Here is a 26,708-nt window from a genome sequence, read left to right on the forward strand (position 1 = left end):
AGTGAAGAACAGAGCTAATTCACTGATTTTACAATCATGTACAATGTACAAGCCTCACATGTGCAGATCAGGTCCCAGAATTAAAAAAATACTGCGTGAAACTGTTACTGATGATACTTTAGACAGTTGATCAGCAGTAAAGTGCTGTTTTAAAGAATGCATTATAGTTCAGTAAAGCACTGTTTTTAGCAATAACAGGTTAATACTGTTGAAATCCTGCTGTAAATTAACAGCAATTGTTTATAGTGCAGCAGATTGAGAAAGCAACCCTTTAGTGAAGGTAATCTGGGAAGTAACCGCGCCCCCTGTTGCGCGTCGTAAAGCGATCAGGGCAGGAAACATGGTTGAGAGCATCTCCTCAGTGTCCTTGAATTTCATACCATCTGAAAGAGAAGGTGGAGATATCGAGTGAACACTGAAAGCCACACTCCCTGGTAAAAAAAAATGACATCTTTGTCTTGTCTGGAGATCACATCACTCCGCCTGTCGTCACCTTTACGCACACTTGAACTTGGGAACTTGAAGTCTCCTCTGTTTCGCACCACAGCTCCGACTCCCCCCTCCCATCCCTCACCCTCCTCCTCCTCCTCCTCCTCCTCCTGCAGCACTACTAACCGAGCTGTAACGGGACACTTTCAGCGCACCAAAACCTTCACCCGCCGCTTCACCATCTCTGGTATGTTCAGACTCTCTGCTGCGCGCCTTCATCCGGCTTGGATGATGCTGCGGACGCTGGAGGAGAGCTATTCCTGTTATTATTACAACATGTGGCGGCTGGGAATGATCGTTGACACCCTGATTTGGTGTTGAATGATCGGAGGGGACTGACTGCAAGGCGGCAAAAAGGGATTTCACACCGAGCTGGTGATCTGGCCGTCTGGAGATGATGAGTGCTGGGCTCAGGATGGTAAGCTGCACTTCACAAGTTACTGTACATACTGATGCCTGCAGGCTGGGGGTTGTGTGCTTGCAGCTGGATATTTGTCTGAAGTTGTGATGCTGTCACAATACTTAAGAAAGGAGGATTGCTGGTGTCGTTTCATCTCACCAATGCTGCAACATATACTGTACAGGACAAGACAAATAGTCACAGATTTAGCCAGTGTATTTGATTCAGTGGGTGTTTGCTAAAATGTGAAAGCAAAGTTGTTCCCTTTTTTCAAATGATTTGTAAAATAAGAAAGGGATGTAATGTTGCCCTCTAAACAACATCTGACTTTGGCTCTCAGGCGTCCCATTATTTGTTTTTCTCTCCACCAAATCATCATCATCATTTGGTAACGAGAATCTAATTAATCGCTCAATTTAAGCAGTCTTAATGAATGGTCTGAGATTAATATAGTTCTGTTAGTTGAGAGAGAGAGAGAGAGAGAGAGAGAGAGAGAGAGAGAGTTGTCCATATGCTACATTGAAGCATGCCAATCTATATGAGATGTTTGGCCCTCCACCAGCATCTGCTTCAGCTTCACTGTTGATTTGCCCATGAATATGATATAAGCTCTCTGACTTAATGCAGAATTACGGTAGAGAAAAAAAAACAAGTAAAAAGTATTGATATGACTTTTTTCATGCAAAAATTTTCATATAACTTAAAGTTTGGTTTAGGTCAATAGTAGGGGAGAGCGGGGTCGGTTGGTACACTTTTGTACCAAACACCAAATAACCCTCCATTACTCACATACTGCTTGAACAATAATGAAAATAATTTGATCCCTGAACACCTGTCTGCTAACAATTTATCAGTTTTTTTTAGAGCCCAACCCAAAACTGAAAGGTAAAATTATGTTAAATGCGCAAGGAGTGCATTTTTCCTAAAATTCGGCCTCCCGGGACAGTTGAGACAGTAGGTCAGGTCTGCTGGGACACCTTGTCCTGGGCTAAAAAAATATCATCTAAATTGAAAAAATTTGCACTCTAAATTTGAAGACCTGATATTTACAATGTAACTTGTTTACACATTTCTTTGAGAAAAAGAAAATATTTGTAAAATTATTATATTTTCATAAATTACTGAGATATGGAATTTGGCAATAAAATAAAAATAAAATGTTTCTGACCGGCTGCCACTTGAGTAAAAACATTCACTTAGTGGGTCTTATTCAATTAGGAAAAGCCATTATCATGTTTTGTCTGGTTTTTGTTGATTTGTAACAAGTTAGGAACTAAACAATACTGTCCCAACCGCCCCAGTGAGAGCAGGCATGCTCTGGACTACTGTACCAGTTACCAACAAAAATTCAGACAGCTAACACTAGCATCAACTGATAGGCCAGTAAATAAGCTTTCCAACAATATGGTTTTTGTATATGGCATAACTAAAAACTGTACGGCAGAAGAAAAATAACAAAAGAGCCCAAAATGTACTTACACGCTGTATATTTAAAAACTATGAATACATTGTGAGTAATAGTCTGAGGTTCTACACTTTAAGGTTGAAAGTGAAGAGAGTGTGGATGAGTATGAGCATGGTGAATAGCGTAGGCATAGTTACTTTCTAACATGCTAAAAAAGGCTCTGTGCTGAACGACCCAGCTCTCCCCTACTTTGCATAATGTCTACAGAAAAAACACTTCCTCTGATATCCTTTCCTCTCCTGTCTGTCATCTGTGTCCAGCGGAGAACCCAAGGAGGTCGAGCAGAGCTGATAACACCAGCGTGCTGCTAAAAACACCTCCTTCAATTAACTTTCCACCGAGAAGAAAAACCGGCCACATCCACGGGGAATACAAATCGATTAATAAATAGTTTATCATGCTCTCCTCCCCTTGTAGGGTGGAAATGAAACACCAGCATTCGTGACAGAAGTGATTTATTGGGTTCCTCCAGAACAGGATCCTATCTCCCTGGATCTGAATTAGTGACGCATGTTGGTGCGGTCCAATGCTTCAAACTGTCTCCGCTGTCCAGTCACACGTTTAGTGAGCCTGTGGGTACTGTAGATAGACACTGAGCAGAATAATCTCGATCCTGATGATATTCTTATTCTGTAGTGAGCAAAATATGTAGTGCTACTGTACCTCTGACAAACAGGCCTGCAAGACTGCAAATCTGTAATAGTCTTACAGGACACCATCAGGGCTGGTAGTCAGGGCTAGTCGCAGTGACAGATGAGTGTTGCATGTGTGCATGTGTTGCACCTATGTGTGTTTAGAAATGATTAGAGTCTGGAGTTGCCCTCGGAGATTCTGGCTTATTAAATTGCAGTGGCATGTGTAGAAAATCTATTATAGTTTCATATTCGCAACAAAAGCTGGCAGGAGAAAAGTGCAGGGCAGCCACCCAAATGTAAGTCATCTTTATTGTTAGCAGCTGGATACGAGAAGCGATGGAACAATGAGTCTCTGAGGATGATTCCAGCTGTTTCAAACTATGCCTTATTCTTTCATCATTTGCCACCATAGCACTCAATACTAAAACCATTCTCACCGACTGCCTGGCTTTTATCTCGAAAGGTTGTGGAGCTGGTTGAATGTACTCCTATCTGTCACTCGTCAAAGGTGTAAAATATCTATATATCAAAACACACCTTCAAAATTTCAGAATTGTGCAATTATTAGACATACAAGAGTGTAATAGACCTTTTTCATGCACACATTTTGACATGTCATAGTGTAATTGATTGCATTAAACCTGCAGTAGGCAGAATGTTTTTGGCAACATTGGGCAAAAATCCCATAATAACCTTTCAGCATATTGTAATTCAAGTGTTATGAGAGAAAACTAAACTTCTGCGCCTCCTCTTGGCTCTGTTTTCAGGCTTTAAAAAATGTGAAAAAACATGATGGGAGACTTTGGCCAATCACAGGTCATTTCAGAGAGAGAGCGTTCCTATTGGCTGTTCATCACGCTGATCACATATGAATCAATATTCTGTTACTGTAATGCCTATTTCTCACCTCAAATGTTTTCAGCAACATCTTGTAGTGTACTGTTTAGCTGTAAAATTAGAAAGTTTGATCCGGCTGGTGGGCGGTGCTTGGTATTTCCTCAACTGATCTCAACATAGCTGTCGGGTCACAAACTTTCTCATTTTACAGCTAAACAGTACACTACAAGATGTTTCTGAAAACATTTGAGGCGAGAAATAGACATTACTGTACAGTAGCAGAATATTGATTCATAATTGATCAGCGCTGCCTAGTTTGACCGATTGATCGGAGTTTGCGAGTGATTGACAGCTGCTCAGAGACGGGAAGGCTCCAGCTCGGCTCTGATTGGTTGTTTTCCTCCGGTCTGTGAAATCTTGCAGATGCCATTAGGAGCACCGGATGACACAGAGACACATGTTTTTTTTTCAGATTACCTATCTAATGCACTACTGTCAGGATATAGTGACCGTTTTTAAAAAAATACTTTTTTTAAATCATATTTTCTTCAATTCTACCCACTGCTGCTCTAACGATGGCTAACTGAATTGCAGCCTGTGCTTTTACTGCTATGACCATCCAAAAAGTCCAAGTGTCAACTGTGAAAAAGGTCTATTGACAATATTTCTAAGTCGTTCTGACTTCTATCTGCCGGCAGCTGGTAACTCTACAGTAGGGAAATAGATGAACTATAAGTTAGTCACAGTGCATAAATGACAAATAAATAACAAATAATGTGATAATAGGACCCAGTTTGAAATTAACACAACTATTTAAGGCTTTGATACACAGCGAACCATTCTGGGCAACTGTAACGCCTGACTGTGCCAATAAGTTTCAGGGCAATTGCATTGCCAAGAAAAACATTTTGGACCCTGCATTTCAGTGTCTGTTGCTACGTAGGATCGCTGCCCATCTACAGCAGCCAGTAACTCACTCTGAGTGTGAATAACACCACAGACCTGAAACGTTCTTTTCTACTTATTCCTTGAATTTTCCAACACCCGTACTAAGTAAAACCAACCAGGCCGTCCTCATTGGATGTTGATGTGAGTATAAAATTCCTTTGCTATCCGGTCAAGTACTGTGTTGACCACACTGACGGGCCATTTATAGCAGCAGAGAGAGGAGGTGAAAGAGGAGGGTTGATCCTACAGCACTGCAGTCTGGTTGAGGTGCGCTGTCTCCGTCTCCTCCTCACCCTTTTCTGTCTTCACACACGTCTCTTTCAAAGTCTTTGCCTATTCGTTCTCGGTATTGTGAAACCCGCCTAAATCTCAGTCCATCCTAGCTCCCTTCTGACATTTCTCTCTCTCTCTCTCTTTCAGTGCCTGCATGATGCCACCGCGGCTCTATAGCCCTCCCTAATCCTGCTGCGGCGACACAGAGGATCCCCCTCCGTCCCAGGACACCTCCATGACTCATCCAGCTCATCCTCTGCAGCTATCAGCCACTGATCAATCCTAACCCAGTCTCTATTGGGGGCTTTCCTTTGCAAGACTCTACCCTCAGACCTGGATTACCCTCTGATCTGATGCTGAATCCTGATACGTCAACTATAGAGTCTATTGTGGACCTCTGACGGATATGTCAAAACTCACCCACATTCAAATGTGACAGCAGGATTCCTCATTCCTCCCCTTTCTGGGTTTTCCCTTGTTGGAAGCCAAAGCCATAGATCCTCTGTCGTTGAGAAAGAACTCCTTGTTATGAGGGGTTCTGAGGCTAAAAAGACTGAAAGCTACAGCCATATGTATGCTCAGCTTGTCTACAATAGACCTGGGCTGTGGCAGGAAAGCTTTTCTCATGTGCAAGCTTCAACATAAGCTGTTGGAGGCTGTGATAAAGTAAGGACTGCTGTGTCCCGAGACAAACAAGTTGTATCTGTAGACTTTTTCTTGCCTTCATTACCTGGTCTGAGCTGCCCAGTCCGGAGCAGCGTGCTTTCCAGATGCTGCCATGCCCATCATCAGCAACGCCAACCATGACTTCAGCAATCTGTCCGTCAGCGATGACAGCAGTCTCGACCGCATTTTCACAGAGATCCCTGAGACTGAGACCATCAAGGTATGAATAAGATTCTCACTAAATTCAAATAAAAAGGAATAAAATAATTATATCAAACAAGTGATCAAGTTGTTAAGGCATATCTCAGATGCGCATCTACTGAAGCTTTTCATTGTTCACTCTCCAGGGTGTGTACTACCAGAGGGCTCAGTTCATCCGTCGGCCAGAAGACCTGGTGTCCATCGACCACGCCTTGCTGGCGGTGATCAACGTCGGAGGAAACAGGTACACCTTCCCCTGGAGCACCCTGGAGCAGTTCCCCCTCACACGACTCGGCCGCCTCTGTGGCTGCCGGTCCCCCGAGGACATCGCCCGCGTCTGCGACGACTACGACGAAGCCCACAAGGAGTTCTTCTTCGACCGCTCGCCGTCCGCCTTCAGGGTCATCCTCAACTTCCTGGCCGCGGGGAAACTGCGCATGCTGCGGGAGATGTGTGTCCTCTCCCTGCACGACGAGCTCACCTACTGGGGCGTGGAGATGACGTACATGGAGCGCTGCTGCAAAAGGAAGATGTACACGCGCATCGAGGAGGTGAACGAGCTGGAGCGGCGCGAGGAGGAGCGCAGGCAGAGGAACGCCATGCAGCGCATGCCGGTGGAGGAGACTAGGTATCGGAAGGTGATGAACTGGCTGAGAGATATGGTGGAGAACCCACAGTCTGGCGTACCGGGGAAGATCTTCGCCTGCCTGTCGGTGATCATGGTGGCGGTGACTGTCATCAGCTTATGCATCAGCACCATGCCAGACCTCAGAGAGGAAGAGGACAGGGTGAGTGAACCAGTGTGTTTGCATGTTGTGAATGTAGCTGTCAGCAGGGCCCTGAACCGAAGTCAAACTGATACTAAATAATCAATTACAATACCTGAATGGGGCCTATAAATTCAAGTTTTGTAGTAAGATGCCTGCAGCGACTGTCAGTGAGATTTATCATGAGCGGTGTGAGTGATTACAGCTGTCTCTTCTCACAGTTCCTCCCTGCTCAAAGACACGGTCACCATGAAGTACCAGAGCTGCTCATCATAACTTAACATGACAAACTGGATGCTCATTATCTCCAATGCTAAATTTGTTTCCTGGAAACTAACGTTGAATTTTATCACCTTGTGTGCCTACAGTATGTCAGTGTATGTCAGCGTTATCAGTATGTCAGAAAACCCCCCCAAATGTGTGAGTCTTCTTTTATTCATTTCAGATCAAGGCAGACACTGTGATGCTGCAAAAAGTCAGGCTTCAAAATTCTCAAATATGAGAACTCCCTGTCGTCACACCCTCTTAAATATCCCCATGGGATGCTGCTGGGTGTGTGTTGTCGTGCATGTCCTGTGATCTGTGTCTACCCATAGCAGCATGGGATAATGAAGCCAGAGCTGCTCACTGAGGCCTGTCCAGTATCTGTCAGTAAACACTGGGGAATAATGAAATGGGCTTACTGTATCTCACAAAAAAGACATAACGCACGCGCACAAATGTGCAAATCAGTAGACAGACACTCACAAACTTGCACATGGAAAAACACACACATACATGCACTGGCAGTCACGTGCCTACACATACACACACATACACACACACAGTCACATGCACATACAATAGTAATGAACTCATCCACTGTAACGGATACGGCTCTCTCTGAATTTTGCACACATTTAGTCTTGAGTCTTCTGTTCCCTTCGAACTAAAATCTTACAGCAGCGAATCCGCTTTTCATTTATGATCGGTTTTCTGGTTACATATACGTTTCGCCTGCAGCCGAAGATTTCATCCTTCTTTATATTTTCATCAACTTTCCCCTGTCTTTTAACCCCTGCATCAGGAAAAAGGTTGCCCTTTTTAATCCCAAGGTGCCCTTAAATGAAAAATAGATTCAAAATGTTTAAAAGAAAGAAAATAAATAGTAACCATAAAAAGACATATAAAATATAAGAAGCAATAAAAAATATCCATTTAAGAAAAAACAATAAAGAGGTTGCATATTGCACAGGAGTGGGATTGCACATTGTGTGTGCATCATAGACTGTATATAAGAAGGCACGTCACCGTGATGTCACCCAATGGTTTGTGGTTTTGAAGCCTCACATTCGCCATTATGTCGTCGCCAACTTGGTTTTTGGCTGTCGCCATTTTGTTTTTTTGCAACCAGAAGTGACATGAGACAGTGGAAATACGTACAACCGAACGCTGAATAAGACGTTTTTAGTCGACCAAAATGTTAATATTAAAGTTCATGAATTGAAAACACACTGTGAAAGGGTTAAAGTTATAAGAGGAAAATACAGACAACTCCCAGACAGGGTAGTGGCTAGTGCGAGATTGTAGGTCGTCGGGCACCAAGTCTCGCAAATGTTTTTGAAAGTTTTTGCAGATCTCAGATCAGATTTCTCGATTTGCGGGCTTCCTTCTAGACACGATCCCCGGACAGGACAACGCCGTGGTAGCAACCAGTCAATCACGAGTTAGCTACACCCTAAAGCATCCCCTGCTTTATGGTCTATTTGACTCTAAATGGGACAATAATTTACTAAATGAACATCATGCTGTATTGAAGAAGATTTGAAACTAGTGATTGAGACCATAAACTCATGTTTACAATGTTTACTGAGGAAATAAATCACGTGAGAAGTAGGCTCATTTTCTCAGACACGTCTATACAATCACACTTCTTTTTGCAAACAGAGGAGTCTGCTGGCTATTAGATAGAATGCAAGTTTAAGGCACTTCTGCATTGGCTTCACTTTTCAGAGCCGGAGGTTGCCCACTGGTGTGTATGTTTATATGTGGTGTGCGTGTGTATGTGTTATTTATTTAGTAATGTTAAGGCCTTAGGGGCAAAAAGCTGGTCTGCTGGTGCGTGCTTTGGGAGTCCGGTACCTCCTACCTGAAGGCAGCAGTGAGAACAGGCTGTTGTGTGGGTGTGTTGGGTCCTTAGTGACCTTCGGGGTCTTCCTGAGGCACCGCTGGGTGTACAGCTCCTGCAGGCTGGGAAGTATACGGTATATAGTAGTATATGTATATATATATAGTATATGTAATATATGTCCTGTGTGGGCAGGGACTAGTTGCTGCAAGAAAACTCTAAACACCTGTTCAACAGCTGTTGAGGAGTTGTCAACAGCAGCGCCCCTGTATTGATTTTGATATGAGCAGTCACAGGCAGACAAAGGATCAAGTGCAGGAGGGTGTGATACTGGAGAATTTAGGGAGGCGGAGGAGAGCGTCGGTTGCAGAATGCTCGATGAGTTGAGAAGGCTCCCTGCCAGGAGGAGTCCGGTAGTCGGTGATAGTCATAGGAACACAGATGGACAGGATTGGCCAGAGTCCCCGGGTCTGATTCATCGAGTGCTGTAAACCTCTATGACTGGGCGGTGCCGTATGATAGGTCAAATCTGTAAGAATTAGCCTGTAGGTAAAAAGCACAGTGGAGTCAGATGCTATTTAATTTCTGTACACTGACAGCGGTGACAAGGTTCACAACAAAAGAAGCAGATATACAGCATAAATGCAGAAAGCAAGCAGATATTCAGGCAGCAGAAGCACGGACACAGTACAAGTGTTGCTGAATGCAAAGAGATTGTATTTCCTGATGTGAAGTTATTACAATTGCATTAGAGATGCTGACAGGAAATTGGGCTTTCCTGCTTGTAAATCTCTCAGGTAAACAGAGTAGCAGTGATGGGCACGGTTCTCAGGGGCCTGTACACTAGCACAAACTCCTCGCACACCCAACCTTCACACACATACACACACACTCGCCATTGTCATACTGTATTGATTCCTCCTGATAAGAGTGTTTCAGAATAAAAAAGCAGTTTTCTGAAACTTTATACTGCTGTTTGTATGTGTATGCGTGTTTGATTGGTTGTGTCAGACATCTCCATGCCTTGTGAGGACATTGTCATGTGCGTGTTGTTTGTACGGTTGTGTCTGACATGTCACGACCTTGTGAGGACATTGTGGGTTGTAAGGACATCTTAGGTGACAGTTCACTGCCGTGTGAGGACATTGTGGGTTGTAAGGACATCTTTGGTGACAGTTCACTGCTGTGTGAATACATTGTGGGTTGTAAGGACATCTTAGGTGTGTGTGTGTGTTTGTATAGTTGTGTGAGACGTCTCCATGCCTCGTGAGAACATTGTAGGTTGTAAGGACATCTTAGGTGTATGTGTGTTTGTATGGTTGTGTCTGACGTCCGCATGCCTTGTGTGGACATTGTGGGTTGTAAGGACATTTTACTGTAACTCTAAGAAAAACAAATCCGTCTGCTGCTTTCATGTTTTCTCTCTGCATGCTCTTGAGTTTCAAATTAGTCTTGGGTGTTTGGCTACTGATCTCCATCCGCACCGTCCGGCTAGTCTGCCCAGGCAGGAGCAGCAGGACTCCTGTCATCTTTAATTCACATGGCCCCGCTGTTTGTCTCTGTCTCTGGTCTGCTTTGTGTTGGAGTGGGCCAAAATTCCCTCGTCCACTCATCATTCATCCTGTTTTTCTGCCTGCCTCGGTTTGGGTTAGGAGTGTGAAAGGAGAGAGAGAATAAGTGGAAGATGAAGGAGGAGAACAAATACAGGATGTGTCAGAGAGAGAGATGGAGTGCAAGAATGTGCTTTGGAGAGAGAATTAAAAAGGGAGAATGGATGAGAGTGAGGAAAAAAAGCAAGAGATAAACAGTGCTTCATTTTTCCTTTCTCCTGCTCCCCTCTGTCTATATCTATGTAATGTGTTTCTGTCTGTCCTCAGTTGATCCCTTCTATCAAACAGTATATCACCATGAACTAAATGCTTTAGGGGGGGGCCTTTATCTCACTGCTCAGTTTCAAGACCCCTGATAATAACCGCTCCGTCATTTCTCCATCCCCTGCTGTGGGTGTGTATCTCTCCACTGTGTAAGTGCTCTGCTCTTTATGTAAAAAACTCTCCATATAATTCTGGAGCCACTGTTATTCCATCCGGCTGTGTACAGTTGCAACATTTAGACGGGAAGCACAACTTCCCTTGATGTGTTTCAGAAATGCAAATCGATGCATGAAATATTGATATAAAGTTAGAGGGTCAAAACGGTAGTGGCTTTTTAGACCCAGCTGATAGAAAAGTTCAACTGCCTCAGAACTTTTTTAGGGCTGTAGTGTTTCAAGTTAGTCTTTGACCATTGTGGATATACTGTATATGAACATATTTTTAAAGTAAGAAAGTGGACTAGAGTCGTACTTGAATATCTGGAAGTTTGTTACCAAAACTAAAATGTCGAAGGTCGTTGTGCACAGCATGATTTGGACATTTTTTGTTTTTTCACTGTTTAGCAGGTGAAATACTGGTTTCAAGTTAAGTGCACAGAACAGAAGACAGCTCAGATTTGTTCAGATTTGTTTGTTGATGCTGTGTTTATTGACAGCTTGTTTATTGGCAGGATTTAATGCCTTTACACACCGGGGGGGTGACAAATAAATAATACGGAAATGCAAAATACTCGCCTGCGAATATTATATGTCTAGGGCTTTTATTGTGAAAGGTAAGGGTCTGCACTGCCTTTGTCAAAGTTGGAAGGAGTAATAAAGTTTGCCATTTTGGTTCAAACTACAGAGCTTCCATATTGTTGATTCATAAATATAGCCACAACTCAACCGGTTCCGCTCAACGTGATTGGTTGATGCAGTTATTCACAGTGTGAAAAGCTCAGAAAAAGCAGTATATTGCTTTTTTTGCCGCATAATATTCACGTTCTGTGTGAAAGTATTTATGACAAAAACAAAAGTTTGGAAAAATATATTGACGTGTGAATTAATTGCACAGAAAAAAACAAGAAACAAAAAATGCCCTTGGTGTGTAAAGGCCTTAAGAATGGGGACGTCACCTTCCTGCATAGTTAGTTAGCTACCTGGCTATATTTGTGAAAAATAGCGGCAGTATAGCAACAAGGATCAATGAGATTAACGCAGCAATGCAGGTTGTTGTAAGTCCACATACAGAAGTAACAGCTTTTCATATTTTTTGATCAGTGAGGAAAAAAGTTAACTGCTCTTAGCAACCGCTACCGCTGCTTCCTGTTGACTGAAAATGACACCTGCAGAAAAAATAGGACAAAACAAAATGACCCCGCCCCCCTTCTGACAAGGAATCGGCTAACATGGAACACAATGTCAGGCTGAATGAATTAAGTAAAATGAAATTAAAAACTTACGTGTTGCATCAGCAACCAAGATGAGCAGAGTCCACCAAACCAACAATCCACTGCTGTGAAGACAACAACCTTGATTTCACTATTTCAATGTCAACTTAGACTAAACTATTCTCTTTCAAGTCATGACTCCTCAATTTAATCCTTCCACAGTGGGTGCATGTATGTTTCATGAGACACATTTCCCTTGTGACTACTGTCCTAACCCAGCACTGACCCGCTTAATCTCTAGCAGGATAGCAACAGTGTTTAGATTGAAAAGAACAGGGTGTGTGCCGTTTTTTAAATCTCTCTGGGAAGCAGCAGGTCTCAGCACACACTGATAACCTGCCTGAGTTTACAGTTTGTTCAAATGTCAAAAACCCACCAAAGACACTGACTGTCTTTGCACATATTTCTGAGAAAAACTTTTCAGCAAAGGGAGCAACTTCCTCTGCATTCATTTCTATGCATTTACCGCATATACGTCAAAGTGTTTTACTCTCAGCGAGTGTCGCTCAGATTCATGCCTTTAATATTCTCGCTGAATGATGGAGTGTTTTCAGACAGCCCCGTCAGATTTGCTCTCCTTATCTTAATTCAGTCGTATTCTAGCCTGGGGAGTAATTGAAGTGGCTGTTTTATGTCCTTAATGCCATAAATTGGAGAGGGATTTGCTGTTCAATAATTACGTCCCAGGGCATCAATCACAAGTATCTGGAGAGAGAGAGAGAGAGAAAGACAGCCGATGGGCAGACTGGATGACTTAAGCTTCAGACTGTGGGTTTTGACACGTTTTCTGATTGACTATCCCCTTGTTCTCAAGCAGAGACTTGTCAATAATCTGATTGAACCATCGAACCTGTCTGAACAAGTGATTATAGAGAGAGCAGACGGGTGTATTAAGAGACAAAAAAAGAAAGAGAAACAGAGTGAGACGGTGATAATGTGTCTCGTGACGTCTGAAGCGATGATAAGGGGATTCTTTATGTATTCGAGTGGAGGGAGGAAACAGAGGAGTATGGGTCATGGAGAAGGAGTGGAAGATAACAAGAGTACTCAGTAAGAAGAGAGGATGTAAACACTAACCCCGCCGTGAAGCCTCCTTTCTCTCCTTCCTGTCTCTCCCTCATCTTTCCTCCCAAACGAGCTGTATCACCTGGACACATAAGGAAGAGGGGACACACATAAGCAGAGCACACACACTCCCAGGACATATTTAATTAAAATATTTAATCGCGATTAACTACATGATTGCCCATGATTAATCATGATTAATCACAGATTAATTGCACATTTTCTATCTGTTCAAAATGTACCTTTAAGGGAGATTTGTGAATTATTTAATACACTTATCAACATGGGAGTGGACAAATATGCTGCTTTATGTAAATGTATGTATGTATGTATTATTGGAAATCAATTAACAACACAAAACAATGATAAATATTGACCAGAAACCCTCACAGGTACTGCAATTAGCATAAAAATAAATGCTCAAATCATAGCATGGCAAATTGCAGCCCAACAGGCAACAACAGCTGTCAGTTTGTCAGTGTGCTGAATGAACTATGACTTGCTCCAAACTGCATGTGATTATCATAAAGTGGGCATGTCTGTAAAGGGGAGACTCCAGGGTACCCGTCTTATTTTATTGTCTTTTCTTCTTCTTCTTTTATATAGGACTGAATATACCAAAGAATTTCACTTCAACACATGAAGTAACCTATAGACTGTTAAATCTGCAGTATGCAGAATATTTTTGGCATCATTGGGCAATAATTCCATAATAACCTTTTAGCATATTGTAATTCAAGTGTTCTGAGAGAAAACTAGACTTCTGCGCCTCCTCATGGCTCTGTTTTCAGGCTTTAAAAAATCTATGGCCAATCACAGGTCATTTCAGAGAGAGAGCGTTTCTATTGCCTCTATTCAACACCCAACTCTATCATTTGCCACCATAGCACTCAATACTAAAACCATTCTCCCCCACTGCCTTTTACAGAGTGGCTTTTATCTCGAGGTTGTGGAGCTGGTTAAATGTACGCCTATCTGTCACTCGTAAAAGGTATAAAATATCTATATATCAAAACACACCTTAAAAAATTCAGAATTGTGCAATTATTAGACATACAAGAGTGTAATAGACCTTTTTCATGCACACATTTTGACATGTCATAGGAGCAAAGTGTAATTGATTGCATTAAACCTGCAGAATGTTTTTGGCATCATTGGGCAAAAATCCCATAATAACCTTTCAGTATATTGTATTTCAAGGGTTCTGAGAGAAAACTAGACTTCTGCGCTTCCTCTTGGCTTTGGCCTTTTTCAGGCTTTAAAAAATATGAAAAAACATGACGGGAGACTTTGGCCAATCACAGGTCATTTCAGAGAGAGAGCGTTCCTATTGGCTGTTCATTCAACAGGGGCAGCTGTCAATCACTTGGAAACTCCAAACTAGGCAGCGCTGATCACATATGAATTCATATTCTGTTACTGTAATGCCTATTTTTCCCCTCAAATGTTTTCAGAAACATCTTGTTGTGTACTGTACAGCTAAAAAAATAAGAAAGCTTGCTCCATCCGGTGGGCGGTGCTTGGTATTTCCTCAACTGATCTCAACATGGCTTCCAGGTCATGAACATTCTCATTTTACAGCTAAACAGTACACAACAAGATGTTTCTGAAAACATTTTATGCGGAAATGGGCATTACAGTAACAGAATTTTGATTCATATTTGATCAGCGCTGCCTAGTTTGACCATTTGATCGGCATTCACGAGTGATTGACAGCTGCTCAGAGGTGGCAAGGCTGCAGATCAGCTCTGACTGGTTGTTTTCCTCCGGTCTGTGAAATCTTGCAGATGCCATTAGGAACACTGGAGGACACAGACTCACATGATTTTTTTCAGATTACCTGTCTCATGCACTACTGTCAGGATATAGTAACCGTTTTATAAAAATAACTTTTTTAAAATCATATTTGCTCCATTTCTACTCACTACTGCTTTAAGTGGGCATAAGGAATAATAGATTCATTTGTGGTCTCTTGGGAAGAACAAACTGTCATAAAAAAAAATGAGCAATGTAATACAAGGTCAGAGAGATCAAAAGTGGAGATGATTGTTTTCAGATTTCTAATAATCATGTTTTTTTCTGATCTGAAGGAATGAATAAAATGTTCTCTCTTAATCATGAGGACAAAAGTTGAATTCTGTGATCTTAACAAGCTGCAAAAACTGCAAAAAACAACCTCTGTTGTGGTCACATATTTTCATGATCACTAGAAAACAACATTTGTTATGTCAAGATCAAACACAGCATGAGATTCTACATGCATGTCTTCTGCGGCTGTGTGTGCTACAATAACATTGGGAAAGTTGAAAGTGATTTGTGACAGTGACAGCACATGTGCTGCAGAGGAGAGGAGAAGATAAATTTCCCATGGCATAGCATACACTGTTTTACATTACAAACGCTAATGTCATTAAGATGAAGTCGGTTTGTGTAATAGTGTGGAATCACACTGGGTCTGTTAAAAGACCTCCCATTCTCGTCATGTTCAACAAAGCTGCAGTGATGGAATACGAATGTTACAGCCAAGAATAATAACCTGGAACCAAATCACTGCCGGGAATCCTTTTCTTATGTAATTGACATGAAGGTTAGTCATTCATAATATGATTGCCGAGCTTCTTTTAAGAATGGTAACTCTAATTTTTCAGGGTGTCTGACTAGTGAGGAAGATCATTTTTTATGTGAAGCGTAGTATCATGGTGATCTAACCTTGTTAGGCCCCATGTTAGGTCACTTACAGGCTGTAGAGCTGTTTAATGAGTACAGTAACCAGTGCCTGAATTGGACCAAAAAAGGGGCCAGTACCCTAATTCAGCAGTTGCATGACATGATCATTGCATGTGTCTTGGATATATTTCTATTAATACTTGGGCTGTCAAACGATTAACATATTTAATTGCGATTGATCGCATGATTGTCCATAGTTATTCACAATTAAATGCAAATGAATCACACATTTTTTTATCTAACATGACAGTGGGCCAATATGCTAACTTAATGCAAATGTATGTATATTATTGTAAATCAATTAACAACACAACACCATGACAAATATTGTCCAGATACTGCATTTAGTACAAAAAAATATGCTCAGATCATAACATGGCAAACTAAAGCCCAAGAGGCAACAACAGCTGTCAGTGTGTCAGTGTGCTGACTTGACTATGACTTGCCAAAAACTGTATGGGATTATCATTAAGTGGGCATGTCTGTAAAGGGGAGACTCCTGAGTACCCATAGAACCCATTCATATATCTTGAGCTGAGAAGTCAAGGGCCTCTTTTGAAAGTGGCCATGACAGTTTGGAGCGTTATTTAACCTCCTTCGCGACAAGCTTGTATGACATGGTTGGTACCAATGGATTCCTTCGATTTTCTAGTTTTACATGCGAGTATCTTCACTCTAGCTTTAAAACTGAGCCCGCTACAACCTAAAAATTGTAAGTTGCGTTAAATAAATTAGTGGCCTTAAAATGAATCTACAGACCTGACACAAATGTAATATTTTATATTTGCTAATAAATAATATAAAACCAATTTAAAATATGACCTTTATAGCCTACAGATTAAATTGGATAATGAGAAGGAATACCAAAGCGCAGTCGAGTTTTCTCAGCATTACACTAGCTATGTGTTTACACAGAGACACAGTTACACGTGTTTAGGGGTGTGCACCTAGACTCACCAGGATGTGGCGATAAGAAGTCAGGGTACTCATTGACAAAAATCAGAATTGCCGGTACTCAGTACTGGTGAGCACTGGCCCATTTGTAATCCAGGGAGTTTTCTGATTTGCAGTAAGGTCTGTATACAATATACAGTATTCTGATTAAGCACAATACAAATGAAAAAAGAAGAAAATTGGCCAGGAGGGACTTTATCTTTTGCTATAGTATGATAGTTCTGCTTGTAATATCTCCAACAGCCAGAAACAACCAGAGTTTGTTCTCTTATCTGTCATTTTGCACCAATGTCCGACTCCATTTCGAATCATTTTGACAAGATCAAAGTGTTGGCTGTGATTAAATCTCAGAAGAATTTCTGCTTATGTGTGTACGCTTCCTGCTTCTGAACCGTGCAGCATTGCATTATGTGAATCAACAAAACCAGTTTCCAAATGTATTGTCCCTGAGGGGGAGTTGTGATTCGGTATCCAACATTTTTCACTGTCTGGACTTGAAAGCATGAATGAATTTCCCCTGCAGCTCAAAGCAACACAGCCAACAGTCTGATGTGCAAAAAAACAAACAATTGTGAATTCTGTTTCAGCTTAATTCTATTGTAGGCCTTCCCAGCATATCGTTTTATTTAAGGTAATTCAATTTCACACCTGAGATGTGAAACACATACTGTAACAGGAGATGCAGAGAAGTAACAGTAAGGCTTTAAATGACTCAAACTCTTTGTGTGTGTACTCTCTTTGTCTTTCTATACACAGAGTCTGCTTACTACACCTGCTTAGCCGAGAAGACAAAGCACCGCCATCTATTGATGAGCCTCGTTCGAGTGTGTAACAACAGGGGCACAAAATTAAGAATGCATTCTTCACGTGCCGCATTGTTTATCTCCCCGTCCCTGTAATTTCAACCTCCATTAAATGAACACGAAGAGAGCATAAATAGATGTCCGAGTCTATAAACTTTGTTGGCTCAGCAGGCTGGCAGTCAGTCAGAGCGACTATAGGTCAAAGAAAGTAAATAAGACTTTAGGCATGCTGGTGGCTGGAGAGAGAGTATAGAGGAAACAGAAGAGGAAACAAAAATAAAGCAGATGCAGAGAAGAAGAGAGGGATGGTAAACCCATCGGATGCCGCAGGGGTATTAATAATGTCTCACACACACATACATAGTCAGAGGGAGCTGACTTTACAGTAACTGCAGATGACCTTATCATCAGAACTGAGATAATGTGAAATAGTGTCCCACAACTTTAAAATTCTGCTCAGGTTTTGACTGTATAGCAGAGATGTCGTCCGTCTCAATCTCAAACACCCTCAAACCACAACAGTATCTGTGAATATTTGTATGATTGAACTAATTACCAAACTTCATTAAAACACTGACATGTGTGTGAATGTGCACATGCACTAATATTAATCATGCACATGCATTTCTTGTGAGTTTATGTCTGCGGGCCGTTTGACAGTATCAGTGTGGAGCAGAATCCATTCCTGTTTATGAGCTGTATTCCCTCCGTCTGATGTGCTGCATGGCTGCCAAGTGGGATTATTTGAGAGAACAGTAAAGTATGAGGTGTTTATCCGGTCCGTGCCAGGACAGGATTGTATAGCACAATAGACACAGCATAGAGGAGAACAACACCATGGAGTATCTGAATGTTTTAGTGCTGGAGATTGTTGAGAGATTGTTGTTGGCAGTTAATGGTACAGTGAAAAAAAAGCGTCTTGAGATAACTTCTGTTGTGATTTGACGCTATACAAAAATAAATTGATTTGATTTGATTTGAATAGTGATTTGACAATTAACATTTTCCTATTTTATGTGCTTGACGGATTCAATTTATGACTTTTAAACAAAATGGACATATCCAGATATTCGCGATTTGTCATTTTTTTAAGTTACTTTTTGCTTTTTCATGTGATGATCTTAACCTTATGATGATCATTTTTTTTTTTTTTTAAATACATATTTATCAAGGGCATAAAGTTTCATTAATGTCAGGCATCCTTCACAGTTGTGCAGTACTGATAAAAAGGAGACGTTCAAGATGTTCATTGACATGGTCTACGAAAAGTGTGTCCTACTAAGGACTGAAGGCCAGCAGACTGAATCTGTGCCTTAAAGCCGTTTCACACCAAGCACGGATTTTCGCCCGAAAAATTCACGTGGAAATTTATGAAAAATAATTTTGTGGTTTCTTATAAATACTTTTCGCGTCATACTGGTGAGAAACTGCTTTCAATGGTGGCCCAAATAATACTCATCAGACCAAAACTACAGTAATGTTCTATTTGCTAACAAGTCAAATCCGAAATTTCAATACTAACTTACAAAGTCAATAACCATTGTGTATCTTGTAAATATAACCTGGTTTCCTGATTTACCAGATGATGACAAACACCTGAATGCACCATTACAGCTGGATTGTGGGAAAGGACATATAGTTAATGTCCTCCAAATGTTCTATCAAAGAAGGCTGCAGAGTTCTTGGCCTCTTTGGAGGAGCCTTTGGATTGTGACGACAAGCTTGTTGACTCATTACAAATGTATTTTCTCTTGAAATGCAGACATTGAGGAAAAGAGCTCATCTGAATTGGGAAACACACACCTAGTTCAGTAAGTATGTAGACCACAGAAATAAAATAGGAGTTAAACAGATATTACCGTTCAAATCAACGTGGCAGGATAATCAAGGTGGCATTTTTACGTGTACAGTCTCATTGTCTTGAATGCCTTCGTTGGCTGGATTGGTTGGTCCGGTTCGGCATGAGGAGTGAGATTAGTTCGGTTTAGGATAAGAATATCAGTGTAAGACAACCAGAGGCAGAATAGGGCGGGTCACGCCTTCGCCATAGTAAGAGAAAAATATTGCGATTGGGAAGGTCCGATGAATATCATTTTGCTTCTGTTAAGGATAATGGGCTGTCCGGACATTTTTCAGTCTATTGGGGATTTTGAATTATGGGCCGTCAGATTCATTCAAGAAATGCAGCTCCATGTATCCTGTCCAATAACATTTTGCAAACCATTTCTCCTTTGAGGAGCAGTTTATACTGCAAAATAGAAGTGGATTGAGCAACACAGCCAATAAGACCCCTTTCTTGGGCTCTCCGGCTCAATCAAGATTATTTGTCCATGTCGCCAATTCTTGTGTCAAAGGATTTGGTTCGCCCCCGGCCCGCGATTGAATACACTAATTGCAGCAATTCCTTTGAAATGAACTGATTTGACCACAAAACTTTGCTGTTATAAATGCTGATGTGGCTGGTCCTTTTAGGAGCAGAAAGAAATGTTGCAGCAAGGCAACAGACAATCTGACAACCAAGCAACTAACAAAAAGAGCTCTCTCACTCAGACACTACTTGGTGATAAGGAGCAGCTGTGAAGGCAGCAGCAGAGCAGGGCTGATGAACGATGAACCTCAGGTGTGCAGGACAGAAGAGCACACTGTGGACACCAATAGGACAGGTGAGAAGTGACCCAGGCAGGGAGACCAGAAACATCATGGAAAGAGAAGAATTTAGGGCAGAGGAGGATGGAGAGGAAAAACAGCTGTGGCCAACGCAAACACACACATGTAAACACAAAAAAACACACCAGCAGCTCTATTCCCCCAAGATTATATAGTGAGCAGCACAGGCCTGTACTACGAAGCAGGATTTGGGGTTAACTGGTAACTTCAGGGTTAACCCTTCAGGGTTTTCAGTCCTACGGCGGTGGTTCACTTCTTACCGGGGTAGATCGCCACGGTAACTGCTCCGGAAAAGGTTATGATGGAGATAAGAAATCAACTCGTATAAAAGCACCGACTACTGACCAATCAGAGCTTGGTGCGCAGATTGTACGATAATATTACACAAAGACAAAGAAGTTAGTCATAATCCTCATAAAGCAACACAGTTTAAAATGACACATACAGGAAGGACAGCTGGCTGTATGCTGTGGGTGCTTACCGCTTTGAATTATGTTTTTATATTTATTTTTTTTACTTGCTCTCAAGTCTGTTTCACACCGCCGGATGTCGGGGACGCAGCTGAAAGAAGGCTTAAATAGTCACACACACCACAACTTTGTTAAATGCCATATTGTGATAAGTGTAATCTACTCATCCTGTATACTCTGGGAGCTATTTATATATCACTGCCCCATCTAGACGACTATGTCTGACTTTTGAGTATTCTGTTAAATTATTAAATCTATAAAGCAATTTTTTCTTTTGCCAGTTGTCCTTCCTTGATGTGGCGGCTTCAGCTGTGTTACTTTTAGTCTGGATTATGTGTTTAACTTCTTTGTATTTGTCTAATATTATAGTTCGCTCTGCGTTTGTAAAATGTGCCGCTCTACTGACAGTAGACTTGTTCATGTTTGTGATTGGTCACATGCTGCAAACACCGCCCCTTTCATGTGGACGCACTCATAGCCAGAATGAGAAACCCTGGGTTGATTTACCGAGTTGATAACCATCTTCGTAGGACCGCTTAGCTGGATCATGTTTGTTAGGGTTAGTTAAGGCAGAACTCGCTTCATAGTATAGGCCTTTGATGTCCACCTCTGCACAGTTGCCCTCTCTGATCACTGCAGGGCATCAGATTCTTATTCTGTCCGGAGCTACCGCAAATCAAACACCCCCTCCACACTGCAGCTCCACGCCGTCATGACTGAAGTCAAACGCACCCTTTGCACTGTGCCTCTGCATTACTACGTGCAGCCTGCAGAGCCAGCAGCAGTGTGTGTGTGTGTGTGTGTGTGTGTGTGTGTTTCTTTTTAATCAAATTTTCTGGTATGCTTATTGATGCAACAAATTGATGGAACACTTTCAATGTAGATGAAAAATAAAAAAAAAATGTAGTTTATTGCTTGCACAGCGTTGTGATAATAAAAATACATGGCTCATTTTCTGTGTGTTTGTGTGTGTGTGTACTCAAGTCTCTTTTGCGAGCACATTGCTGACGCACCTATAACATCTTCAATTTGATGAGACACTAAATGTTTAAGAATATTGGATGAGAAAGTAACATGACAACACTGAATTACTTTTACAGCATTTTGCAGAGAAAACTCTTTTTAACGATGCACACCCTTCATCTTCATCCTATATTCGATGAAACAATCCAGGAAGATAGACCCTAATAAACTGGAAAGCGTGTGTGTGTGTGTGTGTGTGTGTGTGCAGCATCCTGGCAGACCGAGAATAGAGACTTATGGGGTGTGAAGGGAACCCTATGCTTCAGATGTCAGCTCATCTTTCCCTCATCAACTGATCTTGTAATCCCTTTCTCCTGCATCCTTCTACACCGCTTAGCCACCTACGCTTCCTCCATCTATTGTCCTCTATCCTCTGTTCTATCCATCTATCTATACCCCCCACCATTCCTCTGTCATTTTTCTCCATTAGAGTGTTTGTGCGCGAACAAGCTGTTGGTCTTTGTCAGCAATAGGACACTCGGCAGCCTGTACAGCAGCTTCATATTGAGATGAAACTGTTTTACACTCCGCTCAGCGCACAGAGTGTCACTAGAATCAGTGGACAGTGTGTCTTGGGAGACTGGGTGGCTGTTTGTTGCTCTTTTATCATAATACATATCAAGGATTCTTGCAAATTAATGGGTGCAAACACAACTCTTAACATGCACCCTGTGTGCATTTGTGCGTACATGCAGCTATCAGGTTACAGGGAATGATGGATGTAGGTGTCATATGATACTACCCCCTTTAATAACCCATGACGAGTGAACACGGTGCTGGATGTGCAGTATTTCAGTGGTGTGGCGTTCGACCACACGCCCTAATTCCTTCTCTGTGTCTGTCTGCCTCTGTCGTCGCCGTCCGTCCGTCCCATCCCATACCTCCCTTCTCCCCTTCTTTCTAGAAGCTTTAAAAGTGAGTGCAAGGTCAGTGCAGCGGCATTGAGAAACAGCGTTCAGTGGTGCAAAGGAAGGTCTCCTGCAAGGTAAAGCTGATTGATGGGCAGAATCTTTTCTTTTGTTCCCTTCTCCGCCCAAACCCCTTGGATTCGGTAGGATCATCACGGGGGGCTTTTACTGCAGGATTGGGAGAGAGATGAGTAGACAGCTGTGGAGTTAGAGACATGCTGTGACAGAGGCAGAGAATGAAATTAAAAGTTAGAATAAAACACCAGGGAGCACTCCCTCACCAAAGTTTAAACACACCGCAGTTTATAGTCATGCAGTAGTTAGAATAGCACACGTCTCTATATCATTCATGGAACAGTATGGCAGCCGCGTATTGTGAGAGTCGTCCTAATTACCGGCGGAAGACAGTGAAATGTGGAGCCGATCCACAAGTAGAAAAAAACACATTCATAATTCAAAGCTATAGAAGCTTTTTCTTGTCTAACAATAAAGAGACACATTTACACTTCAAACCCGCGGTACACAGAGTGACCCTGCTGTGGAAGCAACCGGCAGCTGTCTCAATGCACAGTGATGGGGTCACTCACAGAGGGTGGACGGGAGGCTGTCAACAAGACTGTAAAACAAAAATGTAAATCTCAATTGGGGCTGGCAAAACAGCAGCAAGATCCAGCCAGTAGCAGTCATGTTATGCTTGAATATAAGACAACCCAAAGTAAGACTTACTATTACACATCATGTGCTTTTCTCCCTTCACAAAGATGGAGGAGCGTGATGTGTGAGTACGTGTGTGTTTTCTGTGTTGAGACTTATTCATATTTAACTGCCACATCAGTGAAAGTCAGTTGTGTGCGTGTGTTTGTGTGGGAAAGGCAAGTATACTACAGTATATTGCACCAATTTTGTCTCCGTGACCATCTGCCCAGCTATTAACACAGACATCAATATAACACCCTGGAAATTATAATATTCATGCAATAAATCCCAGAGAGACTGCAAAAAACAACCAATTACACTGCAGAGACAACATTAACTTGTCAATTTAAGGCTCATTCAGTATTGGCTGCAATAGGACAAACTGTCTTTATTTTCTAGGATATTAGATACTGAGACCATTTCCTCTAAAACCAGAATCGATAATCACATTGCACCCAGCTCCTCGTCTTTTTTCTCCCCCCAAGAACAAAAAATGTCAAGGTCACATAAAGATCTGGAGTAAGTTTAAACACAGTTTGGGATTTTAGTCCATTTTCAGCTCAAATCGACTATTTCCACTCCATCTGATAGCGAATGATTGTAAATTTTCAGTGTGGCCAAATGTTGATCTCAAAAACAAAAGAAGAGTCTTTTCGTCTTGTTTCAGCAAATAGTAGAAAAGTCACACCATCCAAGATATCACCACTTCAGAAACCTATAAGTTAAGATCAAGTTTCAGGTGTTTTCTTCTCAATGACTTAACACACAGCATCACAATTCAAAATGTAGACACAAACACAGCAGGTGTGATTAGATATCACACTGCAAGGAAGAGTGGGGGCCTACAGTTTGAATGAAGAGGCCAAAAGAGGTTAGATACAGACAGGTGCCGGTTTAATCACAGTTAAATCCCAGACACACCAGAAAGCAGCACAGCAAAGTTCACCCGTGTGTACTTGCGAAGTGCTATAAGCTGGGTTTACTGTTCACAGGGCTAGCTGGTGAATTACTGTACCTGGCGAGCAGGAACATGCTTATTATTATTATTAGTCAGTCCTAATCAGCCTCATGATACATCTTTAGATTGTCTTTTTAAATTGCTTCATGCACTAAAGGGCATAACTTCAATAATATGTTATCAGCATTCCCTTTGAAATTATCATCATTTAGTCAATTCAAGGAAATCCTGTTGCAGTGTGTGAGTAGGTCACCAATAAGGCTACATGTATCAGGATTTTGAAGACTGTAAGAGAATCTCACACACACTTGACCTCCATGGCAAAAAGAAAAAGGAACTCTCTGCTGAGACCAATGGTGCTTCCCACCTGTGTCTGCGAGAAACGGTTCATGAGTTATGAAAGAGGGCGTGGTGGTTTAAGTATAGGAGGCAGGGCTTACCAACGCCATTGAAACAGGAACTCTCTGCTGAGTGCAATGATGCCTCCTACAAGAGTTTACGACCAACGCTTCATGAGTTTGGCCATGGTATGAGAATCCGTTTGGAAGAAATATACATTTTTGTTAAAGGCCACTCTCACTGCCACACACATATAGACTGTATATAAGAAGTGTATGTAGTCACCATGACATCACCCATTGGTTATGTGGACTGCCATTTTGAAGCCTTGAGTTTGGCACTTTGGCCGTCGCCATCTTGGTTTATTGCAACCAGAAGTGACACGAAAGCGTGGAGCTAAGTACATGCTGAATAAGACATTTTTATGCGACTTAAATGGTGCAATTAACTTTCATAAACAGAAAACACACTGTGAAAGGATTAAAGTTGTAGGAAGAAAACACGGAAAACTCCCAGACCGGACAACACTGTGTTAATGACCTGTTAATCTAAAGGTAGCCATGCCCTAAAGCATACCCTGCTTTATGGTCTATTTGACTCTAAATGGGACCATAATTTACTAAATGAACATCATGCTGTATTGAAGAAGACTTGAAACTATTGATTTAGACCATGTTTACAATGTTTACTGATATTGATATACAACCAGACTTCTTTTTGCAACCAGAGGAGTCGCCCCCTGCTGGCTATTACAAAGAATGCAAGTTTAAGGCCCTTCAGCATTGGCTTCACTTTTCAGACCCAGAGGTTTCCCGCTGACCACACCCCCTTTTTACCAGTTGACAGGAACACTAATACACTCACACTCCTTTCCAAATTTCAGCCTCCTATAGGTGAAAACTGTGGATGCCAATGGGTGGGAAAATCTTTGTGGACAGAGTGAGCTATAGAGCCGCTGGACTCAGCTGAAAATCACCCGGCTTCATTCAAGTATTCAGGGGTATTGGCTAACCACTGTGAAGTTGACAAAGCTATGTGAGATCTACTTCTTTTCTTTTTGATTTTGTGTGTGTGAGTTGTCCTACTGTATATGGTCTCCCTTAGTTACCTCTTTTTTTATAATATTTTGGTCAGCCTGTTACTTGAGCTTGAGGTTCTACAGAAAGGCATGTGCTTCAGTTTATTGTAGACCGACCACCTTCCTCTCTGTGGTATTCTGTGGCAGTGGTTTTTGGCTTGTGGTCACTTCAAATGTCCCTGTCCCTAGAATGCCCTGTCCAATGATTCCACCCTCGCTACGCTCTTTGTCTTAATATGACATTGAGATGTGGTAATGAGGACAGTAATGTGGAACACTGGACAGCTGCTGGGGTGAACAGTGTCTGTGCTGAAATGAGCTGTCACTGACTTCAGTCCCAGCGAGAGTCGTCCAAAGGAGATAAGGTCAGGGAGATAATGTGTATTGTGGGAGGTATTGTGTGTGCAAGTGTGTATCTGTGTGTTCGGAATAGAGAGAGAGACAGAAGAGGAAAGCTGTAACAAATGGCCTATCAAGCAGAGGGTGAGGACGGTGTCGCAAAGCCCTGATGGGCCTAGTGTCAGCACAAGAGAAAGAAAGAGCAGCGAGGAAGGGAATAAATGAGAGGTGGAGAGTGCACGTGAGAGACATAACATGTGAGCTGTGGGGATAAAGTGTCTGAAAGATTGATACAGGACGGACCGCCAGCCAGACATCTCAGCAGGACTGGACATCAGACTATTTATTAATATTTAGTTAGCGATTTATTTAATTGGAAATTATCATGGAGAAACCCTTTAAACAGTCAAATGTGGCTTTTCCTTTTGTAAATGTCCTCTGCTTGAAGAACAAATGTCCCCCAGTCGGCCTTTCAGATTCTCTGGCTAAAGCTGGACTGCTGCTCTGGAGCCACATTCAGTGAGGAGTGAATGATGAATTCGGTAAAAATGGATATTTAATCTTTTAGTAATATGTGGAACTAAATGGTG

The 26,708-nt window shown here is 41.9% G+C and overlaps 1 protein-coding gene across 2 annotated transcripts in view; it reads left to right on the plus strand.

Annotated features, from left to right (window-relative positions):
* Nucleotides 1-216: 216 nt before the first annotated feature.
* The window catches only part of kcng4a (potassium voltage-gated channel, subfamily G, member 4a), a 33,110-nt gene continuing 6,618 nt past the window's right edge, over nt 217-26,708 (plus strand). The window contains exons 1-3 of one of the 2 annotated variants that reach the window (XM_037768590.1): nt 217-931; nt 5,195-5,933; nt 6,061-6,702. In XM_037768590.1, coding sequence (XP_037624518.1) covers nt 5,826-5,933; nt 6,061-6,702 — 750 coding nt within the window. In that variant the 5' untranslated portion in view covers nt 217-931; nt 5,195-5,825. The remainder of the gene's footprint in view (nt 932-5,194; nt 5,934-6,060; nt 6,703-26,708) is intronic. The other variant, XM_037768589.1, reaches the window with a different exon arrangement.

Source organism: Sebastes umbrosus, chromosome 4, assembly GCF_015220745.1.
Source record: "Sebastes umbrosus isolate fSebUmb1 chromosome 4, fSebUmb1.pri, whole genome shotgun sequence".
Lineage (NCBI taxonomy): Eukaryota > Metazoa > Chordata > Actinopteri > Perciformes > Sebastidae > Sebastes > Sebastes umbrosus.